The sequence below is a fragment of the Limanda limanda genome, chromosome 10, assembly GCF_963576545.1.
Source record: "Limanda limanda chromosome 10, fLimLim1.1, whole genome shotgun sequence".
Taxonomy (NCBI): Eukaryota; Metazoa; Chordata; class Actinopteri; order Pleuronectiformes; family Pleuronectidae; genus Limanda; species Limanda limanda.
Window position 1 is genome coordinate 12,816,814 of NC_083645.1, and position 16,862 is coordinate 12,833,675.

General features: G+C 42.4%; 1 protein-coding gene across 1 annotated transcript; it reads right to left on the reverse strand.

Annotated features, from left to right (window-relative positions):
- Positions 1 to 1,211: 1,211 nt before the first annotated feature.
- On the reverse strand, positions 1,212 to 16,508 carry sh3rf2 (SH3 domain containing ring finger 2). The gene is made up of 11 exons (XM_061080096.1): positions 16,146 to 16,508; positions 13,881 to 14,183; positions 12,168 to 12,263; positions 11,289 to 11,375; positions 10,715 to 11,101; positions 3,488 to 3,606; positions 3,153 to 3,323; positions 2,711 to 2,985; positions 2,317 to 2,612; positions 1,905 to 2,209; positions 1,212 to 1,794 (listed from the first exon to the last, which is right to left on the reverse strand). Exons 1-11 carry the CDS (start codon positions 16,506 to 16,508, stop codon positions 1,614 to 1,616), a joined length of 2,583 nt encoding a protein of 860 aa, XP_060936079.1. The 3' UTR covers positions 1,212 to 1,613.
- Between the last annotated feature and the right edge of the window lie 354 nt (positions 16,509 to 16,862).

The window sequence follows — 16,862 nt, forward strand, 5'->3', positions numbered from 1 at the left end:
TTTTTTCCAGCATCACTTTAACATTGAGGTGTTCTTTGATCATTTTGGTTTTCATTTACTAATAAGCATGACAGTGAGATTACTTTTAAGTTTTATTAATGTTATTTTAAATAAGTATTTATACTTATTTTAAAATCATTTGCAGATAGTGGCTTGTTGAGTACATTTGTATTTTTCTTTTATAAATCTTGATTGGTCTGTATTGAAAATTAACCAAGTACGCACCCTTAAATATTGTGCTCAACAATTCTGAGGTGTACTTTTCTTGAGTCTATTAGTGCAATTGGAAAAACGCAACAGGAAGCCTGCTATTTGGCATTTAGTGGCCATTTTGGCCATATTCCACATTTTTACTTTGAGGTACTTGTAACAGGGCTTACATCAGATCAACTTCAAATTGAGATGAGTGTCATCACAAGATGGAGATACAAACTAACTCAAAAATCCATTTTTTGTCACACGGTGTGACCCTAGCGTGGCGTCAAAGTTTGATAAATAGTATTATTATTATTTGTATTATTAGTAGTATCATTTTAATAGTTACTAACATGTAATAATATATCCATGTGTGGAAATGTCTTGTGATTACTGCAATCCAATTTCAAATTGTTGTTTACAGTTTTGTAATTTACCCTAAAGACAAACCGTACTCCAGAACATAAATCATTTGTTCAATCTGTTGATTGTCAATTAAAAAGATTGATAAGTTTAAGTCTTTCTTTTTTCAGGCAAAAATTGCTCAAAGAATAACTGGTGCAGCCTATCACTTGTGAATGAATGACTGTCTTTGATGGTAAACTAACCAGTTTTAGATTTTTGACTGCTTTTATCATATTTTTAACCATCCAACAACCATTATTGATGACATCCCAGTCCCCTCCTATACTGTCCTACCCCACCCTGTACCGCTCCTGCTCTCACCTCTTACCCTACCCCCCAACTCTCAGGTTACCTACCTCCCATCCCATCCAGCCACACTAAATGCCTTGTCACCATGGTACAGGGGACAGTGAGCCGCCCTGTATCTCAAGACTGTAGGTTCTGGGATGGAGAATGAGGGTGGAGTTCATCAGACCGGTATGGGGGCCAGGGGATGGAAGGATTTATGGATAAGGAGGATGATTTATGTATGAGACATGGGAAGTTGTTTTTTGAACCAAGGATTACATATACACATGACAGAATACATCAAACTGCTACTGTTCTGGGAGTTTATTCTAACATAAGCATTACAGATATTTTACATCATAATATCTCTAAATATATTTAAATATAGTTTGTCTACTGTGTGGGTTTTAACAAAGGCACTCACCAATGTATGTAACATGGGTATCAAACAAGGAACAGTCATCAGATGGGTTTTTGTGCAAAGGAATGTGTCACAAACATGTACATACGCTGAAGGACACTAAATATACCTCTGGAATATTTAACCATATACTCTCATATGTACTCAAGACAAAAACAAACAACTCATTCATGGGATTGTCATTTAGCAGCCTTAACCTTTTAAACTCAGCTCGCATCTCACAGTTCGGCAGGTCACTTAAGTTGTTCGGCAGCTTGAACATATGGAGTATAGAAATATTTACTACAACAGTTGTACTACACAGTCAGCTGAGCCTCTCTAAGGCTTTTAGAACACTGCTGTGGAATAGCCCCGTCTGCCCATTGCTCTCCTTAGTAACCAGAATCCGTCCGTCTGGGCGAGGTCTGTGGAGAAGGACGAGCTCTCCTTGGAGCAGACTGAATTCTGACTCTGTCTGGGCCAAATGCGTTGTGGTTACTCTGTGTCTGAAGAAAAAAAAGTATTATTTTTCAGTTCATTAAATAAATAAAAAAATGTCAAGTCTGCTTCGTCTGTCTGATAATCAATCACTGCTTAATGTCACGGGCAAACACACCTGCTGGGGCTAAACTGAGCTGATGCAGCTGACAGGGAGTGTTGTGATGACATTGTTTTTTGTGGGTTAGAATTCAGCTCTGACATGGCTGTTTCAAGGCCCTTCCGGAGAACGGGAGCTTTTCCTTCCTTGAGAATGATCCCTGGTCCATCTCTTCCCAGGGTGAGCGATGGGGCCCAAACTTCTAAGAGAGGGGGGCCCGACCTGGAGTTGGTGGGGACCTGATAGCCTGAGGACCAGGAGGAGGTTCGACGCCTTGGAGCAGGAGAGTCTTCATCTGTGAGGAAACGCACTGACTTTGCGGGCTAGGAACATAGATATTTAGTGTAAGAATGTAAACATGTTTAAGGGTGATCAAATAAAGAGAAAGAGTTCAAGACTGTATGCACAGAGATCAGCAGTATGACATTACCTTCTCTGTATTGTTCTTCTGTGAGGCAGCTCTGACTAAAATGGACTGAGGCCCACCAGTGGGCTGTCTATCGTGCTGAGCTGTTGCCTCATGTGAAGCGGTGAAGTCCCTGTCCTTCAGGCCTCCAGCAGCAGAGGGCGCTAGCGGCTCAGTCATCCAGCCCATGGCTCTGCGAGAGCTAGACAGGATGCTGCTGTTTTTCTTCCTCTGCATGGCAGGTGAGTAGCCAGACGCTTGAACTTGTGCAAAGTGCTGTGAGTTGGACAGGACATTCAAAGTGGAGAAGTGGTTTGATCCTGAAAAACAAAACAAAACAAATTAAAAAAGATATTCTCTAATAACCTAGTGACAGAATTAAGAAATCAAAAGACAAATGATGTTGTTTAACACTCACCTCTATGAGGGTTAAAGATACGCCTCACGGTGTCCCAACCTTGGGAGCGATCATAGAAGGACGGTTTTCCAGCGCCCGTGGATGACGTTGCATGCTGTGCTCCATTTGGCACAGACGGAACCTGTCCTGTCGAGTGTATTGCTCCATCAGCGTTCACCCTATCAAGAGCAAGGACCACAGCAGGATTCTTGGCAGCAGTCGGTTTCCTTCCAGCTACCGTGTTGTACTGTGAGGACGCAGTAGCTGCTTTGGTCTCCAGGAGTCTGGCTGACGTTCTGCAGTGAGAAAAATACAAATTGGAAAGTTTCTTTGAACCAAGCACCTGCCTCTGTGATACAGTGGTATATTTCATGGATAACTGTGTGCTGGATTGCCATGTCATCTTGCCCACGTCAAATCAAGGTCTGAATCCAAATGTCATTCAGCTCCCACTGTCTCTCACCTAAGCACAGGTGAGACGTAGTTGCTGGGCAAAATACCCACTTTGCCCGTCCTGAGTGATAACCCTCGCAGCCAGCCTTCTTTGAACTTTCCGTACACCCCCACCATCTCTCCTTTCCTCAGCTCCAGCTCCTCTGGCCGCCGTGGTTTGTAGGAGTACAGGACAGCACACCTGAGGGGGTCACAAAGAAGAGTTGTCTCCGTTAACTCTATCGTGTATAATAACGTATTTTCCTATTTAGCTGTCTTTTTCTGCATTATATGAATGTTTATGTTCCTTTTTCCATGGCCCCACATTATCATACAATTAATATGCAGTTTAAAACAGTGACTCACACACTGATGGAAAGCTGCTGCGTGGAGGAGTTTTTACTGTCTGCAGAGGCCGAGGACATCTGGGGGTTTAGCAGAGCCATAGAGATGGTGGGTGGAGTCTCACTGGTCATCTTCTTACTCTGTAATGGTATGGATTCAAAAACATCATCATATTTGCATGATACATGATGAACGATATGGAAACAAGAGTCATACAGCCATGCAGCTCTGTGAGGCTGAAACGCAGCAGGCTGGTATCATTCATTCTGTTAACAAACCAAAGTATAGGAGTAATACAGTTTTGGGGCTATTACAATCTTAACCTTTGGATTAATGTGTGACGATTTAACCAGTGTACAAAATTTCATGGAAATCCCTCCATCCATCCATGAACTACACAGCTTATCCTTTGAGCGTTGCTGGGGGGAGAGGCGCGGTTCACCTTGGTCAAGGTTCCAGCTTGTTGCAGGTTCAACTTACAGAGACAAACAACCTCTCACGCTCCTATTCTCACCTACAGTCAATTAAGAGTCTCCAGTCAACCTAACTCCAACCTGCATGTCTTTGGTCTCTGGGAGGAAGCTATAGTACCTTGAGGAAACCCTAACAGAAAAGACCCCTGCCGAACTGGGATCAGAACCTGGAAACGTCTTGAAATCCATTCAATATGTTCCAAATATCCATGATGTTCATCTAAAACCAAAATATGTCTCTGCATTTAGAGGCCTCAAATTAGAGAGGAGGTCACCAAAGTCATTCATACAAGAATGCATGTGCAAAATTGAATTATAATCCAGCAAGTAGATGCTGCCGTATTTCAGTCTCAGCCAAAGTGGTAGACAGACCACAGAACGGTTAAATTCAGACTGCAGAAGCCTCATTTGAGATTAATTTAGGAAAATGCTCTTGCACAGAACAAGGACCTGGGTTTTGTCCCCAATCCCTTCCCCTCAATTTCACTGGCCATTGTGAATAGGAGCAAAACCAATTCAAAAAGAGGATGGGTGTACTGTTTCCAGATGCACCTCACAAAATATGGGACCTATCCTCTATTATGTTCTTGTACATCAACAAAACATTCCCTGCAGTTTGGTGTTTTTATGATTGCAGGTGAGAAGCTGTCAAACTCGGTTAGATTTCTCGTCAAACCATTCACTCAACATCTACGTCCTGCTTCCTGGAATTATATGTATTCTCTCTGTTTATGTTTTCAGGTTATTTTCTTTGAAATCACTCTTGAAATGCTGTTTAGAAATACATTGTCAGCCAGTAACAGTAAAAACATACATAAAAACACACAATAACCGATTTTTGCTATCAAACTGTGACTGGCTTGAAGTCAGCAGGCAGTGAGTCAGGTCTGGTTCAGCCAGCGACAGGAGGGAGTAACACTAAGGTGTGTCTCACAGTCGTTAATGAAACAGCATGAAGTTTTAATCCCCAACGACTTCATTACCTGAACTGAAGAGGGCTTTTTAGTGAGATCTCTAATTACTATTTACACTTCTGTCTAAATAAACCCACACACATAAGGTGTTCTTATTGTCATCATAACAGAGAGGTGGAAATGTTATATCTCCTCAGTGACGTCCACAGATGCTCGCTGCTATTTTCAGCACTATAGCACTCAACAGCTACTTAAAGTATTAATGCTGGCCTGTGGGCCTGGGGTTCCCTCTATAAACAGTGCTGTATATCCCATGGATCCCACCGCTCTCTCACCATTAAGCTGCACTGCATTCACACTGTAACTCAAGAGAAACACAAAGAGCCATAATTAGGATGCAGCCAACGCTGTAAGACTCAGAGTCTCTCCTGTCAAAGGATGTGCTGTGGGGCAGAAGTAAAGAGGGATACAGTTGGGATGCATTTAGTATGTCCTGAAGACATACCAGCTTCCCGTCACACAGGGGAGTGGGACGTGTGAGCGTCAGAGGATGTTCCAACACGATGGGCATAGCAGGGAATTGCCCGTGGTCCACTCTGAATTTTCTGTATCACTTTTTTTAGGGAAAGGTGACAAAGTATCTAACATCCATATGTGAACTTTGACCACTCTATTTTAACAGGGGAGCACAGCCATTCCTTAAACAATGTTGTATAATTCAACAAGAAAAAAGCATAACAAGATTAGTTTTGCATGGGTTTAATTATTGTGTCCTTTTTTTCTATTCTTGGTAAATGTTTATCCGCTACAAAGATACAAAACTTCAGCTGCATCAGGCGGGAGATGGCCACGCACCATCACCCTGTAGTGGCTGTGGTTATATTTACATACAGTTACTCCACTATTGTTCATGCAATGAATAAAGTGTTATTTGGTTTAAACTGTTGACATGTTCCTGCTGCAGTAAATAATCTTCTTAACAGAATATTAATGTTGCTGCTAATCAGATCACTCAGCCAGCAACCTCACATAATCTATGGAAACCCAAAGTGTTCAAAACCAAATAAATAAATCAGCCACGATGAAATAAACAACTACAGGAATAACTTCTGAAACATATGGCATTTTAAAGTTGTGGAACAATCCACTATTTTGTAAACTTGTTTGTCGTGGTAAATATTTATTTAATCCCAACACTTGTTCCTGTTGCGAAAATTGCTTTTATGTTACAGCAATATTGTTCCCAATGACTTTTCTAATTTAATAAAGACACATTTCAATCTGTCGATCAAGACAAACAGTTCCGAGTCAGATATATGTTTTAATAGCTGCCGAGTGCCAACCCAATATAAGAGCTGTCATATATTTCTTTTGTATTATTTAATCCCTCTAATTCTTTACGTCATACTGTTTAATTTATTAATTTTGAACACTGATTTTGTTACGCGAGCTAAATAATGTACTTTAATGTGTCTGCCAATAACCATGTTTCTAATTAATCATTTTAAACACCTCTAGTTTGATAATATCATCTCTCAGCTAAAAAATAAACACCCCCTTAATCTCAGACATCTGTCGCCACTATTACATTTTTACAATTTAAATGGTCCCAAAGAACATGAAAGCAATATTTCTTCTCTAAAGAAAATACTAAATCAATACATTATAAAAATATATTTGTTAAGCTCTCCACTAAAGTCACAAGCTCATAAAGAATTTCCCACTCATAGATATTAGTGTCATGATTTATTTGATCAAGATCCATGAATTTCTTACATCTCTGTTTTAGTAAAAAAAAATGTATTCTGCACATTGCCTTGTTCCCCGTTTTATTTTGAAAGTCACATTTTGTCTCGTTTCAGGTCCCTTCACTTCCTGATTCCTTCTGATGTGTCACACCTGTGCCTCATTGTCTCCGCTCTCTCTTTAGTTTCACCTTTGAGCCGAGCGTTCCAGCAAATTGTTCAGGTAAAGATCCTTTCGTGTACAACCTCTGATCATCACCGTAATACAATTATTCCCTGAGACAATGGGGAAAATATTGGGGGAAAAAGCTGTATCTTGCAATGTTAAGGTACGGTCACAGATCCGCTTCCTGTGGCCACGCTGTAATTTGCCCCGCCACAGGAAGCGGATGTTTTATTCGTCTCCTTGCTCTCACAGATCGGAAGTGGACAAAATGTTTACGTTTGCCACTGAAACATTCACGCATGTGTGATCATTCACTTAAAGAAAATGATAAGAAAAAATCCTTAAAACTTCCTTAAAAATCCTTAAAACTAATGCTTAAACTTAGTTTTTTTAGGATAACAAGTATTATGGCTAAAAGATGAACCCAAAGTCAGAATGTGCCATGTGCATTTATAACCGATGTTAATGCCACACCCACACACACCACAGACACACATTACGCACACAAATTAGATGTGTGGTCAGATTGCTGTTGGCTGGAGCTCTGCTGGAAATTACACAATACCAACCATCTCTATTGAATATCAGCACTAGGCTCACAGTACAGGCCTGCACTGAATCATCCACACATAGTCTGACAGTTTGTTTCAGATTAAATCCTGACTCACACAGCCCTCACGTTGGCGTCAACAACAACCTCCTGAGATTAAGGCGGCTGTGGGTTTTTTAAGAAATTGTTGTGTGATGAATATCAAGACCTCAGTGGGCGATTGGAAACTCCTAGTTGTGGCTTCTCAAGTTTGGAAGTCCTTCCTGTTTAAGTAAATATTTGTGGACACCTTTGCTGCCTTTGTAGAGCACTTTGAAATATGGATTTCTGAAAAGTGCCTTATTAATAAAGTTTATTATTATCTTATACAGTCAATTCCCAGGCTTCAATTGTTGATGGTTTAAAAATAAGCGTTATGTAAAAATGCTAACTGGTGTCCTAATGTACCAGTGAAACAACTCTCCTCTGTTGCATCTGAGGATGTTTTCTTTTTGCTTTTGGCTCATTTCCAAACTAAATTCTGCTCTTACATAAGCATGCCATTATTCACACTAATACGCATTATTTCATCCACAGTTGGTGGTAAGCTGCACCTCTCTGTAAAGGCAGCCGAGCCAGAGGTGAGGGTTGATGGAAGGCGACACTAAGAATAGCCCGCACGCTGCGTGGCGCTGGTCAGCCGGGAGCTCGAGCGTTGGGTTAGAGGACAGAGCCCTATGCTTCTTAAAAAATGGAAGTGCCCGGCTCATCTGCCTGATGTGAAAGTGAGTGTTACCTGCTTAGTGAAGAGGAAGGAGTTTGAAGGCAAGAGGGGGGGAGAGGGAGAGAGAGAGGTCCGTTATGTAAGCAACTTCACCAGTGACTCATCATCGTCAGTATGAGAGAGATAAGCAGACACACTGAGGGGATTCTCCAAGCCTCCCACTCCCTCTTCTCTCCTACTCATTCTTCTAACTTCTGCTTTGCCATTTCGCAGATCACATATGTTGCTTTTGTGTTTCTCCTCTCAGGTCTGCGCCACATTTGTTTTCAATATTCCCTCTCACATTTTCCTCTTCCCCTCTTATCTCTCCCATTTCCGTATTTTTCTCAGTCTCCTGTACCTCCCTTCCTCTCTTGGTTATTCTCCAAACTGCAGTATAGGTTTAGCATGTTGACACTCTGAAATGTACTGTGCGACTGTAAGGGTAGAGCAGTGAAATCTGAAATGAAACATAACAGATGATTGTCTCAGAGGCGGGGCGCTTGGCAGCAGGTTACACTGTATTATTAAACCTTGAAGAGGCTTTCATGTTGACACTGCACTCAGACACTCGCTGGCTCTGACTGGATTTCACAGGACTCCCCAGCTCTATTTATAAAAACTGTGACATGAAATGGATTTATCAAGAACTTTAAACTTTAAAAAGTGACTAAATCAGTGAATTATCTTATAGCATTTTACACTGTATTCTCTTACAGTTTTTATATCATGTTGCTTTCCCATTGTCATGTTTAACTGATTTGTCCTCCGCCACTAAACTCCTCTTGTCCTGCCTGATTTAGGGTAATAAAAAATAATGGACGAAATTGTCCCTCGGAGACTTTCATCATCCCTCCATCATATTATCATGTGGTGCAGTCCTATCAAATATGCAGCAGGTTTCAAAGAGTGGATTCTTTATTTAGAAGACTGTCCTCAGGCCGGTACATTCCTAAATTCTGATCGGAGACAAAGTGTGTTCATGACTCCAGTGTTAAGGTAATGACTCATTAAGAAGGTAACGGTGAGCTAGGTTTTTCCAGTGGTATCGTGCTTCCTAAAGGATAATATAAGTATTTTAAATGGTCCACCGTGTAATACACTTGAACACTTGTCATTCTTTTATAAATAAATAAGCTTTACTCTTTTCGTTGAAGTTTTTACCTTGTGTATTCTAAGAATACCAGTGCAGTAGCTGTTTTAAACCCTTCCTGTTTGGAATGGGCTGTTTGCTTGTCCTATGTTGATGCTCCTGAACTACTAATGTAATTATTCCTTTTCATGAGTTAGTCCACCTCAAACTTGGCTCCAGGCTGAGGATAACAGTAGACATTGAAGCAGAAAACATGGTGTAAATTATCTCGACCTTGAATCTAAATGCTGGGGTTTACCGGACACTTAGATGACACCAGAGCTGTTTTTTTCTGTTTTTCAATTGTATTGGATTTGGCTGCAATGCTGTTTACCTCTGAATCTCCTTAAGTGTTTTGTGGACTCAAACACTTCCCCCACTCCTCCATCGTCATACTGGTGAGTAGATAATGTTTGTGGTTTATAATTTTCCATACATTACAAGTCTGCCATTTCAGAGGTCTGTTGAGCAGACAACACAATCTTCAGACCTAACAACTTTTCAAAAATTAAAGCCATGTAATTCAGCTCAATATAAAGCATTGCAGCAACAAAACATGTTTTTACTTTGTAGACAATTAACTAAAGGGGGAGTGTGCCATGTCAGTCCAACATGGTGAAATCAGAATCAGATTATCAAAATTATCTGGCAATGATTTGCCACTAACAGTTTTCAACCACTGTTGTAGATTATCTGAGGACGTAGAAGAAGACACGAACAACTCGGTGCGCAGGTTGAATGCACACTGCCCTGTCCCCACTGACTGCTACAGATTGCGACTCGCCTGTTTATTCAAATTTTAATAATATTGAACATTTGCAAGTCCAAATCACACAAAACGCAGCACTGCACTTCCTCAGACAATTTACAATAATAAGTGTGAAGCTGATTAGAAGAACGGTTCGTGAGAGATGTGTTCCACAGGCAGACAGAGACCTAAAGACAGACAGACGTTTGTGGAATCATGAGAAGTATAAGTTCACAGCTTCCTTCAACTCTCTACCCTTAAAAAAAACAAGAAAAAAAACAACAGGCCAGGACACACACCCTGTTCTTCTGTTATTCATCTTTGAGGGAAAAGCCTGGCTTATGTCCCAGGACGGATGATTAAGGACCTTTCAAAGTTTCAGTTCACTAACCTCCTGTCCTCACTCCTCTCATATCCTGCCCCTCTCCACATCTGTATTGTCTTAATGAGATCCACCTACCATGTAATGACCAAAACACAAGGGCGATGCCACTCTTTCATTCATTCCGTAAGCTTAGAGTCATGGCTCCCTCCCTGTAACCCTGAGGACAACTTGATCCCTACGTGACTCATACAAACATCTATTACCTCAGACAAAACCACTGTGCCTCCTGCTAACCACATGTTTTCTGTTAAATTAAATAACTGCAGACACAACAAAGCCCGAAACGGTTCAGCTCAAGGGTTACGGAAGAGGAATCTAATAAAGATACAAATAAACAACTTGATCACATCAGTATAGAATGCATTGGGATAGATTTGTTTGCATGTGACTCACGTGTAACAGGTGTCTGTGCGTGGGTTCAGAGTGGCGTCTTATTCGATGAGAGTTCACTCTGGAGTGGTGAGAGTGGCCCCGGGCAGCCGAGGGCACAGAGAGCTGGTGTGGCTGACCCTGACGGTTGAAGCCGTTGATGGTGCTGATGTTGGTCGTCTGGTATAAGTGGCCGCTGCCGGCCGCAGGCTGTTTCCGCTGGCTGGAGAGGGGCAGAGCATTGATGATGGGCGTCTTAGCTGGAACTTGAAGGACTCCGTAATGGCCGGTCCTGTTGGCTGCGTCAGTGGCCTTGTCTTTGCCCCCTTTACCAGAGCGATGGTAAGAATCTGCTGAGTCACTCGCCCGCCGACTCTTTCCCTCTAGCTGCTTGGCAGCCACAGAGATTGGCTGAGAGAGATGAATTCATAAAGAGAAGCCACGGTGAAAATCTGGATAAATCCTAACACACAGAGAAGTCAATCCTCAGTCAAGAAAATCCTCTCCAACTCACTCCCACCGGTGCCTGTCAACCTCTGCTCCTGCTGAGCAGCCAAACGTCTGTCTAAACACACCCACTTATCACCACTCCACTCACCCCCACTACTTGTTGGACAGACAGGCAGACAGCAGGATAAGTACCAGCCAATAAGCCAGGACGGGTTGACTGGTGCTGAGAGAGGAGCTGCACACACAGACAGGCATGGTGGGGTTAATGCTTTCACTCCCCACAGTGATGTGCTGTTATGCCACCCAAGCAGAGAAAGCATTACCGTCTTCACGCCTGACTGCACGACACGAGGAGAGGCGGGCTCGGGAAGGATAGAGGAGAGGAGGAAAGTAGAGGGTGAAAGAATAGAGTACGGAGGAAGATAAAGATGAAGAGCATCACTGAGGCGGGGCTTTAGGAAAAGAAATGTTGTCAGCGGGATATGAAAGGAGGCATGAGAGGAGGATAGGACTATGAGAGTGGGGGACATTTTAAGGGAAACTACTGATGACAAGTGAGAGAAGTGAGCAAGAAGTGCATGAGGCAGCACATGTAGCCACTGTAGGAACAAATAGAGTTTTCCCCGGCATGGATGAAGTTAATTCCTGGAGGCAGAAAGTACAGAGGAAAACAAATGACAGCCAAGCGAGCAAAGCAAGCACTGCAGACCTGAGTAAGCCACATAGTCACAGACTAATGAGCAGCTGCAGACACAGCAGGGCTTCACAGATTAGCTCTCTGCCTCAGCACTTGGCATCGCAAGAGTAACATTTAGGGCTGAATCAAAGATTTGAGTGAAAACTCAGGTATTGCCCTGGCAGTGACCTGGAATAAATTACTTCCAGCGACGAGGTCTGTGGTTCAGTTCATTAAAAGAGAGACACCATCACAGTGCAAAACAGCAAGTGTCCAACTTGATCACTCTGAGAAGGTCACAACCTGCACTCCAACTACAAAGGAAGGTTGTAAAAAAATAAATGTGCTCACCTCTGTAAACTGCTGAGGGCAAATTCCAACTTTGTCCCCGAGCTTGGCTTCAATCCAGTGGTCATCCAGCCGCCTGATGACAGTAAGGATGTCGCCCTGTAAACCAGAAATAAGTAATGAAGTCAACTTAGAGAAAGTTGTGAAAAGGTGAAAACAGGCAGAGAAACCATCGGGAGGAATAATAAGACAAGAGATTGCCAGGTGGCCATGACAGAGTGTCCTCGCCCTGGAGAGTGAGGAGCACTCAACTCGGAAAACTCTCAGCGGGCCCGTGTCTCTCCCTCCCTTTCTCTCCCAGCGCTCTACGTGTCTGCAGGCCCAGTCCTTTCTGCAGCCGGGCTCGCTCTTAAAAAACCATCTGACCATCTGCATTTAAAAAAAGAAAAAGAGGCGAGCTCAAGTGTGCTTTAATGGAGAGCACACAAGTATTGAAGCCCTTATATAACTGCCTCAGAAATCCTTCAGGGTAAGTCAACCCACTGCAACAAAGATCTGAACCTCCGGCCCCACAAGAACAAAAAAGCCATCACCACTATGTGTTAGTACAACTGGGAACTTTCTGTGCTACACAAAATCAGTTCACTGCAAGTTCATGTCTGAAAAGGACATCTGATATTCAAAATGTGTTTCTGATATAAGACGAATTCTATTAAAAACGACAAAATGTATCTTTCATTCACCCATAAAACAAACTCCCATGGACCAATGTCACTCAAAATGGTATTAACCAGAGAAGATAGATTAGTTTTAGAATTCATAAACTGCAACAAGCTGATATTTTAGAGCCGCAACCATTAGTCAATCTACAAAAAACAAATCTGCAACCAATTCTATATCTGAGTCATTGTTTAAGTGGCACAGTGGTTCAGTGTTCAGCACCGTTTCCTCACAGCAAAAAGGTCCTTTATTTAAGTAGTTTTATTTTAAGGTAGTTTGCACTTTTACTCCACTACATATTACAGAAAATATCTGTACTTTCTACTCCACTTCATTTTGACAAAGCATTGCATTACACGTTCAAACTGATTTTTTGGAGTCAATAACGAAAAGGGGAGATTGGTTGATTGATCCAATCAGAATGGCAAGTAAATTAGACCCCGCCTTCAGCAGCAGACTCAGCAGTAATGATGTAGTAAAACTTTGCTTTGGGACTAGGCTACACTCTGCAGGAGGTTTTACTTTACTTACTTTTACTCAAATAGAAAGATGTACGTGGTTCTTTAACAGTTTTGTCAATCATTTGCACGTTTTCTGAAGTACAATTAAAGGCCAGTCTCTCAAACAAAACCAGAAAAAAAAATACAAAGAGGTCACGTGTAACATTTGTCACAATTTGCTGATATTTGATAAACTTCTGATAAAATATTCAATAATAATAAAGACTTTCAATAATTACATGTTCTTTTTTTTTTTTCTAAACACAATCAAAATCATTTATGACAGGATATTTTAGCACTAGCACTGGTCCTAAATGCTAGTTAACATGTATGAAATTGGAAGTTAGCCATGTTCTCATATCCTGCTGCATCGTCATCGTAAGTAGATGATGTCCTAATCAACAGCAACAATTATTTGTACTAATCCTTGAAGGCCTGTGTAGTAGCTGCATACTAATTGTTATTCTTCTTTATCTAAGAGTCGGAAGTAGTTGCTAGTAATTTAAAAAGATCAAGTGTTTCCTGTTACATTAAGTCTACAGTTTGAGAGTCACACCTTGAAGAAGCTGAGACAATATTTACTGTCCTCCAGATTCATGTCTTCTGGATTGAAGTTGTACAGCGCCCTGCAGAGAACCAGTGGCTGGGGGTGCTGCTGGAGGGGCTGCAGCTGAGGCACCGGGGTGAGGGCCTGCTGTGCGCTGGCAGTCACAGACAAACCGCTGCCGTCTCCAGCGTTTCCTTGGTGCCACTTTTCATCCGCTTTGTGTTTCGGGGGGGTGAAACCATTGCCAGGCGCCAGGACAGGCTTTCCTGATCCTTCTTCACGCAGGTTTCGCGTTGAAGCTCTGACAGCAAGCTGGAAGGAGACAAAAAGAGAAATCACACGTCAGCTATACTGCAAGATGAACTTATTTTTTACTAAAATCATATTTCTGAAGATGGTGAGATCGTTCACTTTATGGATTATTGGATGTAAAGGCCCTCTAGGCTGCACTCCCTTTTGAAGAACACGATAATTGTCTTGTCAAAATTTGACAGTGGGTGAAACACTGCTATTTATTACGCCCTTTTACTTTAACTGTACCAAACTGTGACGAGGTTCTGTGCAGAGGTGACTAGTGAACAAGAGAGAGGACAGGTATATAAATCTGTAATAAGCTGTTGAACAAACGTGTTACAGGTTTCACTCGGGCTGAGAGACAGTTTGAAAAACCTCAGATAATGAAATGCAGATAATAAGATACGTGCTTTTCCACCTATTATATAGGCTATAGTACCATACTGGGGCGTTACTTTGACAAGAGGGACGATGGAAGGAGGTGGGTTGCATGTTTTGCCAAGTGTAGCCAGGTCTTGCTAAATTTTCCAGGATCACCAACCCTAGCTTTAAGCCGAAATATAGCTTTTCCAAAGATTATACAGCGTTTTAATAATCTGAAATATTGTTGTACAGTTTACAATCCATCAATTGGTTTCACATAATTAGACTAATGAAAAAATCATTGTTAATTTAAAGAATTTGCTTCATTTAAATTTATTGTCCATATCAACAATAACACACCTTTCCCTGTCACAGTCAGGCTAAGCTCATATTCCAACTCGACAGAGTTCATTATTTTACATATCTATGTAAAATGAACAGTTCTGGTGAAGCTGGAACAAATCACACCGCTCATGTTTGAGCTGCGGGTTTCTGTATTTTGCATGGAATCATCACAGACTCTGTTTTCAGATTTTTGAACTGTGACTGAACTCATGCAGCACATTTCAAATAAACTCCCTGAACGCTCTGAGCAGTTTATAGGAAGACGCACTGAGAAGGCAGCTCTCTGTGTTTCTCCTCACCAGGGAGAATAAAACATCGAACCAAATGAATGCTGCGTAACGGCCGCCTGACAGCGAAGTATAGAAGTAGAGTTTAAAGTAGGTCACAGGGTGATAAGTTTAAAACTTCTTTAAAGTTAACAGAAATAAAAATGAGACATTTATCGTGATAGTTATTGCTGTGGACCGATGTGGTGGATGCTGGTTGTCAGTGAGGGGGGGGGGGGGGTTCCCTTTATCATCTATGATGTCAGCAGTCTGTAAAAATAATGACGCGCACTCCTCCTGGAGGTTTGAGGGAATCTCATCACTTTAGGCTCACTTCACCAGAGGAAACATTCTGATACCTTCCAGCTTCATTTGTGAGTGAAGCTGAACACTTATTAAGAAAAATAAAACTTAAGTTAGGTGAATACACTGGGGTGAGAAAGCAATTCAACAGGTCATAGATTAGATACATAAGCCTTATTCCAGTGCATAACTAATGGGAGATGATAAATATGAAATGGTCTGTCTAGTCACTCAAAGCGCTTCCCAGTAGTTTTTTGCTATGCACCCATTCATACATACAGTGCATTCAAAACACACATCACTCACACAGTGTCACAACCATCAGGTACATTTTGGGGTTCAGTGTCTTCCGCATGCCGAATGAGCGACAATGAAATCTAACCAGCGAACCTCTGATTAGTGGACGACCCGCTCTACCACAGACTCAGTTAGGCTTTATGGAAAGTCTGAGTTTGTTGTGAACAGGCTTTTATCTCACGACTGAATGAAACCGATTCATTTTTGTGTATAGAACATCCTTACAGTCATTGTTGATTTGTGATGATGTTTTTATAACCAGTTACCAAAACATTTCAAAACTAACATAATAGTTTTGAAAGGAAGAACCAGATTTAGAGGAGTAATCATATACTGATGCTAGACGACACCCAAACTGGACTTATGACAGATATGCAGATGATTTGGGTCGGGGTCTTGCACTGACCTCACTGTGACCTTGCATCTCTCTGTGTTGACCTTCCGGCTGCTGCTGACCCTCCCTCGGTGCAGAGCCGCCCCTGAACGAGGGCAGTGCGTAGCGGCCAGTCTGTCTGCCGTTGGGCCCCATGGCGCCTTGGAGCCCCTCCAGGAGCCGCACCAGCAGGAGGTTGGCAGGGAGCTCCTCCACCGTCATGGCCGGGGCAGGGGCCCCACACTCGGGGCAGAGCAGCTGGGAGTGGGCCACCTCGTACCTCTGCAGGCAGGGGGCACAGAAGGTGTGCTGGCAGGGCAGGACCTTGGCTGACACATCCAGCCGCTCCAGACACAGAGGACACTCCAGCAGTGTCATCAGAGCCAGCTCCTCCATTTTATATGGGGCCACCTCTGTCAGAGACTGGTGCCTCTGCTGGTACATAAGAGACACTGTCCTCCACCATACTGGGAGAGAAGAGAGAGAGGATCAGATGTGACTGTTTGTTATTTCACAGGGAAAGTGTTTCAGCATGGCAGACTGTAGCAGACTGTAGCAGCCAGGCTTCACACAGACAGTCAGTCAACACTACACGCTGCTGAGGCTACAGGTGTCTCTCACCTGCGCGCCCAGGTGAGACTGACACTAACAGGAAATGTCCACAGAAGACGAAACATGCCCACTTTCCTCTCATCGACACAGAGCACGCAGACATGTCGTACTTACACGTGTATCCGCGGTCAGCTCCAC

Coding starts and splice junctions, on each gene's coding strand:
- sh3rf2 (XM_061080096.1), bottom strand. CDS start 16,508: ATGGAGGAGCTGGCTCTGATGACACTGCTGGAGTGTCCTCTGTGTCTG. Junction 3,607..10,714: donor CGCACAGACACCTGTTACAC/GTGAGTCACATG, acceptor ATACCATTACAG/AGTAAGAAGATGACCAGTGA. Junction 2,986..3,152: donor TACGTCTCACCTGTGCTTAG/GTGAGAGACAGT, acceptor TTCTCACTGCAG/AACGTCAGCCAGACTCCTGG.